The sequence below is a fragment of the Hyla sarda genome, chromosome 10 (assembly GCF_029499605.1).
Source record: "Hyla sarda isolate aHylSar1 chromosome 10, aHylSar1.hap1, whole genome shotgun sequence".
Lineage (NCBI taxonomy): Eukaryota > Metazoa > Chordata > Amphibia > Anura > Hylidae > Hyla > Hyla sarda.
Genome location: NC_079198.1, coordinates 120,838,591 through 120,851,878, shown reverse-complemented (window position 1 = coordinate 120,851,878; position 13,288 = coordinate 120,838,591). Strand labels below are relative to the sequence as shown.

The window sequence follows — 13,288 nt, the reverse complement described above, 5'->3', positions numbered from 1 at the left end:
CATGACTCTCGTACCTGATTTAACTTCCAGTGGAACTCTGCGGGTTTGTACGACTTCTCTTCTGTGGGTTCTTGTCGGAACAGGAATCCCAGTTTGCAGTTGTGTATGTAGAGAGAGTAATGGTGCCGATTCATATCTACAGAGGAAAGAGTAGTCAATAGGTGACGTATGTACAGGATAATATTGCAGAATCAGAACCAGTCACTGTACACCTTGGCTTTATTCAGTTTTTGTATACTATGTACTACTGTACATTGTGTTACTACAATGACTTTTTATAAAAGACAACACATTAAGAACTTTTTTTTTTAAGTTGTTTCTCTCTCTCTTCCCCCCCCCCCCCCCGTTTAACTTTCCGGGGCCAGTTGATATATAAAAAAAAGTTTTTGCCTGGAATACCCCTTTAATTCTGGATTGGATGTATTGGATGTATTATGGAAAATTGTTTTTTCTGTGTTCAATTTTCTGAATATATTGTGGTTAAAAAAATAAAATAAAAAAGTCCTTATAATTCATTCATTATAGATTGCAAAAAATAAGAACTCGCCAATTATATGAGCTCACTTAAGCTGTTAAAAGGAATACTGTGGTGCTAAACAATTTATTCCCTATTCAAAGGATAGGGGATAAGTGTCTGCACGGTGCCCGGCTCTCCGCATGAACGGAGCTATGTGTACCCCAACATGAAGCAGAGGCAAATACGCCCCCTCAATGCAGCTCTATTATGGGAGAGAGACGGAGATACAGAGTTCATATATCTCCAGCTCTCCCATAGAGATACATAGAGGGTTGCGTTGACCAACGTTGACAGTCTCCTTGCACAGAGCACAGATCGCAGGGGTTTCAGCAGTTGGACCCCCCGTGATCAGACACGTATCCCCTCTCCTTTGGATAGGGGATAAATTGTTTAACACCACAGTACTCCTTTAGGGTCTATTCACACGTACATTATTCTGAGCAGACTTGATGCGCAGGATTTGAAGCTGTGTTCACTCATTTAGTTTACATTGAAGTCTGCAGCATCAAATCCATTGCAACAAATCTGAGCAGAATACTGTACGTATGAATACCCCATTATGGTTCTACAGAAGAACGCTGATCCAGCACTTGAAATACGAAAAAGCTTTATTGAAGATCACTGGACATAGGTAAAACCGACAATACCACAGACGCGTTTCGAGCGCATGCTGCGCAGAATACTGTACGTGTGAATACCCCATTATGGTTCTAAAGAAGAACGCTGATCCAGCACTTGAAATACGAAAAAGCTTTATTGAAGATCACTGGACACAGGTAAAACCGACCATACCATTAGACGCGTTTCGAGCGCATGCGCTCGAAACGCGTCTGTTGGTATGGTCGGTTTTACCTGTGTCCAGGGATCTTCAATGAAATACAAAAAAGCTTTATTGAAGATCACTGGACACAGGTAAAACCGACCATACCACCAGACGTGTTTCGAGCGCATGCTGCGCAGAATACTGTACGTGTGAATACCCCCACTATGGTTCTACAGAAGAACGCTGATCCAGCACTTGAAATACGAAAAAGCTTTATTGAAGATCACTGGACACAGGTAAAACAGACCATACCATTAGACGTGTTTCGAGCGCATGCGCTCGAAACGCGTCTGATGGTATGGTCGGTTTTACCTGTGTCCAGTGATCTTCAATAAAGCTTTTTTGTATTTCAAGTGCTGGATCATCATTCTTCTGTTCCACATTGGAGTGTCCTGCCGGGCACAGATCCGTGCACTACTACGCGGTGGATGAGCTGGAATTTTTCATACTTTGTTTGTACCCATTATGGTTCTGTCTGTTTACTGACACATTTCTAATGACAACTAGCAAAAAATTATGGCACAGCGTAACTTCAGTGTTTACAAAATGAAGGAAATAATACATGTAAAAACTAATATTTCATTGGTTCCTTTTCAAAAGAAGTTAATAGGGAGCGGTGAGTTATTCTTAACCAGTGGTCTCCAAACGGTAGACCTCCAGCTGTTGCAAAACTACAACTCCCAGCATGTCCGGACAACAGCTGCATGTCCATAGTTTGGAGACCACTGTATTCTAAGGCTGCATTCACACCACGTTTTTTACATACGGTTGCCGAATCCGGCGGGGGGAGGGGCAAACCGGGAAACCGCATACGGGTCAAAACTGAGCCGACCAGAGTCACCGTTTGACTCCGGTCGGCTCATTAAAGTAAATGGAGTCTCGGGCTGATCGGGATGGGGTAAAGGAGCGCCCGGTTTGCCCCTCCCCTGCCGGATCCGGCACCCGTATGTAAAAAACGTGTGAATGCAGCCTTATACACAGCTTTAGTTCAGTTTTTTTATAAAATAAATAAAGTCTTTTAATAGAGGGCAGTGATGCCATCAGGTTACATTTCGCTTCCCACAGACAACAGGTCTCTGTGCTCCTCCATTAATGTGCTGGCCGATCAATGCCTCCTCTGTGCACAGCGGCAGTTCAGGTGAAAACCAAGGTGAAGGAATAGAAAGCATTCTGTCTTACATAGTCTTCTTATTAGAGCCACATATACCCAGCACTGTTGTCTGCCCACAGTGTACAGCTTCACGTCACACAAGCTGCACAGAGCAACGCAACAACGACCTGTATTAAAGATCCCATGCCACCGACACAAAGAACATCATAGTATGGCATAGAGAAAGCAGCACAGCCCAAAGTGCATTCCATAAATAAATGCACATGTGACATATGCCTGTGTACGTGGTGTACGTGGGGGGTCATTATACAGATACAAGTCAATAAGGGGCGGCTGGTAGATTGTTACTGCATTGCAGTATCCAAGCCTCTGATGCCAGCAACTCGTCATGGAAACAGAAATCAATCGCTGCTATATGGCACATCAATATGCTGGAGCCCGGATAGACTTACAGATACATTGCTCTACATTATGTGGTTATAATAAGTAAACTAAGATGATGATGATGACAAAATGCCGTATAACCCCATAACCTGACATGAGATATGAGGAGCTCGAGACCTTCAAATACAAGATCCAAATATTCACAGCAGGCAGAGACTGCCCAGATCAGTGTATCCAAACCAGGGTGCCTCCAGCGGTTGCAAAACTACAACTCCCGGCTTGCCTGGACAGCCGAAGGCTGTCCAGGCATGCTGGGAGTTGTAGTTTTGCAACCGCTGGAGGCACCTTTGTTCGGAAACAGTGGCCCAGACAGTGAAATACACTATCTACACATTTGATCCCTCTCCACACACACACACACACACATATTATATATATATATATATATATATATATATATATATATATATATATAAACAAAGGATAATATTTGGCGCCAAATTTGCAAGCTAAGTACCTCATATTTTCATAGTTTCATATCTTCATTTATTGCATTACAGCTGTATAGCTTTTCATGTTCTATCTATATACTCATGTTTTATCTATATACTCCTGTTTCACCTATATCTTTGTGCTATCAGTGTGCTGCTGTATTCTCCTGTTGCTGTATGTATATATATATATATATATATATATATATATATTATATATCTTTCTCGATCTATCTATCTCTATATAATGGGGGTTACCTGTCTTGTCAGAATTGCACAGAATGGTCTCCTTGTCTCGTCCTCCTGGTCCATGCCTCATCCACACAGATATGACAAATGGCTCTTTCAGGTCGGCGGTGACAACCCCATCGGGAATCTTGACGGCTTGTGTGCCATTGAACTCAAACACCTGGTCGCTGTCATGGCCATTGTCTGTGGACAGCCCCGTGGTCCAGTTGGAAGCGGTACTGGGAGGAGGCAGTAACTCAGCGGTGCTGGATGAAGCTCCTGCAGAAACATATATACCAGTAAATGGAAAGTCACAATTATATAGATTATAAGCCACAAAAAAGACATTGTCCATTTAGTTCAGCCTGTTGTTACCCTATATAGTTGATCCAGAGGAAGGCAAAAAAAACAAACATAGAAGCCAAATTTTTCTCATTTTAGGCAACAAAATAAATCCCTGGACCAGTGTTCTCCCAACCAAGGTGCTTTCCGGACTTGCAAAACTACAACTCCCAGGAGCTGTCCGGGCATGCTGGGAGTTTTAGTTTTGCAACAGCAAATGCACCCTGGCTGGGAAACACAGTCCTGGACCAATGTCCCACCTCCAGAATCTAGTAACTATAACCTGTAATATTACCATTTTCTAAAAAAAAAATGCTCCATGCTCTTACAGTAAAGAACCCCCGTCCGTGATGCTGTAGAAATCTTTTTTCCTCTAGGCCTAGCAGTGCCCCCATAATTACTTCATGTAACATGCCAAAATCACATCTCAGTCATACTGAATGATGCAATCACTTTAAAGGGGCTCCCAATGTAAGGGTGGGTTCACATTACGTTTTGACGATACGGTTACAGGACCCGGCCTGTATCTCATTCATTTAAATGAGCCGACCGGAGTCAGATCAGATTGGACTCCGGTCAGCTCATTTTTGCCCCGTATCCAGTTTTGTGACCGGACCTAAAACCGTGGCATTTTAAGAGCCGAGGAACATGCTCTTGAATCACCCAAAGTGTGAGAAAAAGTGCAAAAGTGTTATACTAAAAGAAAGTGCACAAAGGATGCGGTCTATCGCAAGCCCTTCTCCCACAGGAGAGGCCCCCAACAAACCTCACCAAAAGATACCTGCGAGGTTCCAGGTTCGATGTCCCTTTTCGCCAAAGCTACTAAGGGACCACAAATACTCCTGGCATCCTCCTTGGTGTTAGCCAAGATATCTGCCCACAGAGCCAATAACGGTCGGTACCCTGCCCATGCAGGAGGACCCGGGTTTTTTGCAGGGAGGTGCAGAACCTAATGGCCACACACCTTCCCTAGACCGCTAAGAGGGACACCCAGAAGGGCCACCGCATCCTGACAAATCCTGTGGACACAAAACACGCAAAAAGTGACACAGTGAGACAAAAAGAAAATAAATAAGTGAATGTGCGCAGATACACTACCCGGACATCCGTCTGGATCTATAAAAATTTCTCTGATCCTCGCCAGAAGGCCGGTTATCAAGAGGTGAGTGCCACAAGGTGTGGAGTTCATGGTGCCCGTGCTTCCACTCAGTGAGCTATAACACCCAGTGAGTTTCGGCACCTCGGGGGCACCACTCCCCAAGGCACTAAAGTACCTCGGCTCTAGACCCTCTCAGCCTCATGGCGAGACCCGGAGGAAACAGGTCACATCGGGGCAGCCGTCGAGCTGATTCCTCAGAACCAGCCCCGGAACGAGCTAGTACACCTGCCCCCTCCATGCAGCACTCATACCCATCAGCTCCACACCGGCGTATCCGGCCACTGGCATGAAACGGATTTTACACTTGATCTTAGCCAAAAAATTAAAATAAATGCGGCATACCATGGTTTTAGGTCTGGTCACAAACCGGATACGGGCCAAAAATGATCCGACCGGTATCACTATCAGACTCCGGTCGGCTCATTTAAATGAATGAGATATAGGCCGGGTCCGGCTGGGATACAGGAGCGCCCGGTTTTCACTCCCCCCTGCTGGATTCGGTGACCGCATGTAAGAAACGTAATGTGAACCCACCCTTACAATGCAAGTTATCCATTGCTATGACTTGATCCATGCCTGGAGCTATTACAGTCAAGAAAGATGCTGCATATAAAGGTAGAAGATCTGACACACAATGTATTTCACTATAAGCCCATCTTATTGCCAATATCATTTACAAAACCTGCAAATCAAAAATCGGGTTGTCCAACAATGAGACATGATGTGGGTCTTAAGCAGGACGTCCACATTAAAGTTGCCCAAACCCACTTATTTTGGCAGGATAGGTTAAAGGGGTATTTCAGGTAAAAAAAATTTTTTATTTATATCAACTGGCTACAGAAAGTTAAACAGATTTGTAAATTACTTCTATTAAAAAATCTCAATCCTTTCTATAATTATCAGCTGCTTGAGTTGAGTTGTTGTTTTCTGTCTGGCAACAGTGCTCTCTGCTGACATCTCTGTCTGTCTCGGGAACTGCACAGAGTAGAAGTGGTTTGCTATGGGGATTTGCTTCTAAACTGGGCGGTTCCCGAGACACGTGTCATCAGAGAACACTTACCATGATACTCGAGTATAAGCCGACCCGAATATAAGCTGAGGCCCCTAATTTCACCCCAAAAACCCAGGAAAAAAAAAGTTATTGACTCGAGTATAAGCCTAGGGTGGGAAATACATCATTCTCCCTGTCATCATCCAGACCCCCATCATTAACACCCTCATCATCATCACCTGTCATCATCCCCCCCTTCATCATTACCCTGTCATCATCCCACACCACCCCCTTCATCATCACCGCTTGTCAGTGTCTGATTTAACAGTGGTCTTCAACCTGCGGACCTCCAGATGTTCCAAAACTACAACTCCCAGTATGCCCGGACAGCCATCGGCTGTTTGGGTATGTTGGGAGTTGTAGTTTTGAAACATCTGGAGGTCCACAGGTTGAAGACCACTGCCCGGGCCTTCGTCATCATCCAGACACCCTACCCCCTTTAGTTTTGTACTCGCCTCCGCTCGGCGGGACGTTCGGGTGAGCTGGTCCGGGCCATCTGTGCTGCAGGACCGTCCGGTGGGGAGGGATAGTCGTTCCGGGCTGTCCATCTTCACCGGGTGGGCCTCTTCTCCGTGCTTTGTGCCCGGTCCCGGAATAATGACGTTGCCTTGACGACGACGCACAGGAACGTTGCTCATGAACGTCCCTGTGCGTCGTCGTCAAGGCAACGTCATTATTCCGGGGCCGGGCACGAAGTGCGGAGAAGAGGCCCACCCGGTGAAGATGGACAGCCCGGAACGACTATCCCTCCCCACCGGACGGTCCTGCAGCACAGATGGCCCGGACCAGCTCACCCGAACGTCCCGCCGAGCGGAGGTGAGTACAAAACTAAAGGGGGGAGGGGGGGCTGGATGATGACGAAGGCCCGGGCAGTGGTCTTAAACCTGCGGACCTCCAGATGTTTGAAAACTACAACTACAGCATGCTGGGAGTTGTAGTTTTGAAACATCTGGAGGTCCGCAGGTTGAAGACCACTGAGGGCGGAGAGTTTTCTCGAATATAAGCCGAGGGGGGGTGTTTTCAGCATGAAAAATCGTGCTGAAAAACTCGGCTTATACTCGAGTATATACGGTAGACAGAAAAGACCAACTCAACTTCAGAAGCTCAAAAGTACTGAAAGGATGAAGATTTTTAAATAGAAGTAATTTACAAATCTGTTTAACTTTCTGCAACCAGTTGATATATATATAAAAAAAAAATTTTTTTTCCTGGAATACCCCTTTAACTATGTAAATGTCTATGGGGGCCTTCAGACTCCCCCTCCAATGAAAGAGGTCAATGAAAGGAGAATCAACATGCCTGACTGATCTTGCTTTTGGGAGAAACAACATTCCCAGAGGAGTCAGGCAGCAGCTTTTTCCACTCTGTTGGTTTAAAATACATGAATATAGTCCAAACTGAGTATGTAGAGAATCACAAGAAATACCTGATGGCTCAATAGATGTTCGGTGGACGGCAATCTAAAACATATGGCAAAGTTTACATCCTATTTGTAGACTCCCTAGATTAGGGTTGCCCAACCAGGGTGCCTCCAGCTGTTGCAAAACTACAACTCCCTGCGTGCCCGGACAGCCTTCGGCTGTCCGGGCATGCTGGGAGTTGTAGTTCTGCAACAGCTGGAGGCACCCTGGTTGGGAAACACTGCCCTAGATACAGATGAAGGTTACGATATCAACTTTACCTGGATTTATGTTAAATCTGCAAAAAAAACACAGCCCCTTCTAGCGCTTACCGCATAGCCTGTGAATAGACTTCTCAGAATAGGTGTCTCGGTCGCACCCCTTGCCGATGTGACTAGTTTCCAGTTGTACTGTGGCCTGAATAGAAGTAATGGGCTCATCGCATGTCTCCAGATGCATTCCAGGGAACAGTGCCAATGATCCAGTGCCAGGCTCATACTCTATCCTCTTACTCCAACCTGTGGGGAATATGTAGATGGTTTTAAGCATGACGTCCTCTTTTTCATAGTATGTCTATTGTAACAATGTCTTGTATGTAGTACAGTCATGGCCGTAAATGTTGGCACCCCTGACATTTTTCAAGAAAAAGAAGTATTTCTCACAGAAATGGATTGCAGTAACACATGTTTATTCCCTTTGTGTGTATTGGAACTAAACCAAAAAAAAAGGGAGGAAAAAAAGCAAATTGGACATAATGTCACCAAACTCCAAAAATGGGCTGGACAAAATTATTGGCACCCGTAACTTAATATTTGGTTGCACACCCTTTGGAAAAAATAACTGAAATCAGTCACTTTCTATAACCATCAATAAGCTTCTTACACCTCTCAGCCGGAATGTTGGACCACTCTCCCTTCGCAAACTGCTCCAGGTCTCTCTTATTGGAAGGCACCTTTTCCCAACAGCAATTTTAAGATCTCTCCACAGGTGTTCAATGGGATTTAGATCTGGACTCATTGCTGACACTTCAGAACTCTCCTGCGCTCTGTTGCCATCCATTTCTGGGGGCTTTTCGACGTATGTTTGGGGTCATTGTCCTGCTGGAAGACCCAAGATCTCTGACGCAAACCCAGCTTTCTGACACTGGGCTGTACATTGGGACCCAAAATCCGTTGGTAATCCTCAGATTTCATGATGTCTTGTACACATTCAAGGCCCCCAGTGCCAGAGGCAGCAAAACAACCCCAAAACATCATTAAACCTCCACCATATTTCACTGTAGGTACTGTGTTCTTTTCTTTGTAGGCCTCATTCCGTTTTCAGTAAACAGTAGAATGATTTGCTTTACCAAAAAGTTATATCTTGGTCTCATCTGTCCACAAGATGTTTTCCCAGAAGGATTTAGGCTTACTCAAGTTCATTTTGGCAACATGTTGTCTTGCTTTTTTTATGTCTCTGTGTCAGCAGTGGGGTCCTCCTGGGTCTCCTCCATAGCGTTTCATTTAAATGTCGATGGATAGTTCGCTGACACCGATTCTCCCTGAGCCTGCAGGACAGCTTGAATATCTTTGGAACTTGTTTGGGGCTGCTTATCCACCATCCTGACTATCCTGCGTTGACACCTCTCATCAATTTTTCTCTTCTGTCCTCGCCCAGGGAGATTAGCTACAGTGCCATGGGTTGCAAACTTCTTGATAATGTTGCGCACTGTGGACAAAGGCAAATCTAGATCTCTGGAGATGGACTTGTAACCTTGAGATTGTTGATGTTTTTCCACAATTTTGGTTCTCAAGTCCTCAGACAGTTCTCTTCTCCTCTTTCTGTTGTCCATGCTTAGTGTGGCACACGCAGACACACAATGCAAAGACTAAGTGAACTTCTCTCCTTTTTATCTGCTTTCAGGTGTGATTTTTATATTTCCCAAACCTGTTACTTGCCACAGGTGAGTTTAAAGGAGCATCACATGCTTGAAACAATCTTAATTTATTCACAATTTTGAAAGGGTGCCAATAATTTTGTCCAGCCCATTTTTGGAGTTTGGTGACATTATGTCCAATTTGCTTTTTTTCCTCCCTTTTTTGGTTTAGTTCCAATACACACAAAGGGAATAAACATGCGTATAGCAAAACATGTGTTACTGCAATCCTTTTCTGTGAGAAATACTTAATTTTCTTGAAAAATCTCAGGGGTACCAACATTTACGGCCATGAGGGTGTGTCCATTTAACAATGTCTTGTATGTAGTATGTCTATTGCAACAAAGTCTTGGTTTCTCCTTCCATTAATTTTAGTGGCATACTTACTAAGACGGTGCATCCCTGCTCAAAGCCAAGAAGAACCAGAGGTGCAAAGCGCAACTTACAGGCAATGACCCACCTTGCCAACTTGCTTTACATGTTGGTTTAATGTTGATCTTGACCAATATGTCCTCAGTGGCCCTCTTCTTCCCGCAGTCGTAGGCAGTGACCGTGAGCTTATACTGACGATCTTTTCCATAATTCAGCTTCTCTGTGTTCTTGATATAACCTGAGGGAGAAAAGAAATATGCTTTATTACAGTCCTATAAAGCAACAACATAGGAGTAGATACAATGTAACAAAAAAAAACAACTGAATTTCAAAGGCCGTTGATTTAAAGGGGTACTCCGGTGGAAGACATTTATTTATTTATTTTTTAAATCAACTGGTGCCAGAAAGTTAAACAGATTTGTAAATGACTTCTATTAAAAAAACCTTTACCCTACCAGTACATATTAGCAGCTGTATACTCTTAGCTTTTTTAATTTCTTTTTTGTCTTGTCCACACTGCTCTCTGCTGACACCTCTGTCCGTGTCAGGAACTGTCCAGAGCAGCATAGGTTTGCAATGGGGATTTTCTCCTACTCTGGACAGTTCCCGATACGGACATCAGGTGTCAGCAGAGAGCACTGTGGACAAGACAAAAAATTTATAAAAAAACAAAAGAATTTCCTCTCTACAGCTGCTAAAAAGTACTGGAAGGATAAAGATTTTTTTTTAATAGAAGTGATTTACAAATCTTTCTGGCACCAGTTGATTAAAAAAAAAAAAAAAAGTTTTCCACCAGAGTACCCCTTTAAGGCTCCGTGGCCGCCTACATTTCTGCAGTAACAAACATAACGCTAAAGCTATAATTTATGTATATGCAAAACTCAAATGATTCACTCTCAGTTGCAAAAATGTTGCTTAGAATTTTCTGAATATTTTCATTGATAGGACTGTTACCCCATGAAACACAATAGGAGGAAAAGAATTTGTCTGAGCTATGGGCTCAACCCCAGAATCCAGTGATGTCTCATCACTGTGATATTTCCAGTACATACAGAACGGCTGACAGGATGCAACCAGCAAATAAACAGTGAGTAGACGCCAAGGATCTACATCAGTGTTTCCGAACCAGGGTGTCTCCAGCTGTTGCAAAACTACAACTCACAGCATGACCGGACAGCCTTTGGCTGTCCGGGCATGCTGGGAGTTGTAGTTTTGCAACAGCTGGAGGCACCCTGGTTGTGAAACACTGCTATAGAAGGCAATGCTGGTAGCACAGTCCTAGCACTGCCTGCGGGATCTCTGGCTGGAATTCCAGTAGAGTTGTAGTTTTGCAACAGCTGGAGGCACCCTGGTTGGGAAACACTGCTATAGAAGGCAATGCTGGCAGCACAGTCCTAGCACCACCTGTGGGATCTCTGGCTGGAATTCCAGTAGAGATGTAGTTTTGCAACAGCTGGAGGCACCCTGGTTGGGAAACACTGCTATAGAAGGCAATGCTGGTAGCACAGTCCTAGCACTGCCTGCGGGATCTCTGGCTGAAATTCTAGTAGAGTTGTAGTTTTGCAACAGCTGGAGGCACCCTGGTTGGGAAACACTGCTATAGAAGGCAATGCTGGCAGCACAATTCTAGCACCGCCTGCGGGATCTCTGGCGGGAATTCCAGTAGAGTTGTAGTTTTGCAACAGCTGGAGGCACCCTGGTTGGGAAACACTGCTATAGAAGGCAATGCTGGCAGCACAATTCTAGCACCGCCTGCGGGATCTCTGGCGGGAATTCCAGTAGAGTTGTAGTTTTGCAACAGCTGGAGGCACCCTGGCTGGGAAACACTGCTATAGAAGGCAATGCTGGCAGCAAAGTTGTCACTCTGCCTGCGGGATCTCTGGCGGGAATTCCGTCCGAAGGTTCTGCAATGTGCACTTTTTGCGGATCCGCTCAGAAATGCATTGCAGTCTATGGGGACGGCAATGCAGTCAGCACAGTCCTAGCGCCGCCTGCAGGATCTCTGGTGGGAATTCCCGTAGAGTTGTTTTGCAACAACCGGAGGCACCCTGATCTACATCATCAGGTTTGTTGAACACTAAAGGTCTCCTGTGTGCGTTCAACTTGTATAAAAGAAACGGAGAAATCTGTAACCTTACTGTCTAGTATTGCAATGCTAAAGGAACGAAAACCGGCATCCAATACAGCACATAAAATATTAAAATTCTTGATTGCATCTCGAAAATAAATAAAAAGCCACAACAGGCGACGCGTTTCAATCTACAGATTTTTTTCCACTAGTAACATAATGCATTTCTCTATTTTACGTGCTGGATGGGATTCCGTTTTACTAGCACTACTACTTGGACTTGTGAAGTCTGCACGTTTCCTTCGCCAAGGCCAGTCGCCGAGACGTTATTAAAATTCATATTATACAAGTAAGTGGGCAGTACTATACTGCATTTAGTATCCTATGCAATACTGTTCTGTCTGGCACATTCCGCCAAAAGATCCCACTGCAGAATCTTCGGACGGAATTCCCGCCAGAGATCCCGCAGGCGGTGCTAGGACTGTGCTGACTGCAATGCCGTCCCCATAGACGGCAATGCATTTCTATGCGGATCCGCCAGGGGACGTCTATGGGGACGGCAATGCCTTTCTGAGCGGATCCGCCAAAAGGACACATTGCAGAACCTTCGGACGGAATTCCCACCAGAGATCCTGCAGGCGGTGCTAGGACTGTGCGGACTGCATTGCCTTCTATAGCAATGCTTCCCAACTAAGGCACCTCCAGCTGTTGCTAAACTATAACTCCCAGCATGCCCGGACAGCCTTCAGCCGTCCGGGCATGATGGGAGTTGTAGTTTTGCCACAGCTGGAGGCACCCCGGTTGGGAAACACTGTTCTATAGAGACAGCAATGCAGTATGTGAGTTCCTAGCACCGCCCGCGGGACCGCCGGTGAAAATTCCACAGTGTGTAACCGGTCTTAACAGGATGAAGACGAACTATTTTTTTTTTTATACCATTGCTAGTGACCGGAAGCTTACCATCTTTATCAATAGTGAAGGGGACATCAGGCGTCACAATTTCATAGCTGCAGATCTGGCTGAACTGGGGGGAGCAGTAGACGGCAATGCATTTCTGAGCGGATCCACCAAAATGGGAACATTGCAGAACCTTCAGACGGAATTCCCGCCAGAGATCCCGCAGGCGGTGCTAGGACTGTGCTGCCAGCATTGCCTTCTATAGCAGTGTTTCCCAACCAGGGTGCCTCCAACTGTTTCAAAACTACAACTCCCAGCATGCCCGGACAGCTGGGAGTTGTAGTTTTGCAACAGCTGGAGGCACCCCGGTTGGGAAACACTGTTTTATAGGGACAGCAATGCAGTATGTGAGTTCCGGTCTTTAACTTAATTTTTAATACCATTGCTGGTGACTGGAAGCTTACCATCTTTATCAATAGTGAAGGGGACATCAGGCGTCACAATTTCATAGCTGCAGATCTGGATGAACT

At 45.1% G+C, this 13,288-nt stretch overlaps 1 protein-coding gene across 6 annotated transcripts in view; it reads right to left on the bottom strand.

The window, feature by feature from the left end:
* Positions 1-13,288, bottom strand: part of CLSTN1 (calsyntenin 1) — a 123,995-nt gene that overhangs the window by 32,562 nt on the left and 78,145 nt on the right. For all 6 annotated transcript variants that reach the window (XR_008848534.1, XR_008848535.1, XM_056544560.1 and 3 more), the window contains 4 exons: positions 9,882-10,031; positions 7,839-8,024; positions 3,585-3,833; positions 15-136 (listed from right to left, as the gene is read on the bottom strand). Coding sequence is in view for 4 of the 6 variants with exons in the window: in XM_056544560.1 (XP_056400535.1) it covers positions 15-136; positions 3,585-3,833; positions 7,839-8,024; positions 9,882-10,031 (707 nt within the window). In the remaining 2 variants the exon portion in view is untranslated. The remainder of the gene's footprint in view (positions 1-14; positions 137-3,584; positions 3,834-7,838; positions 8,025-9,881; positions 10,032-13,288) is intronic.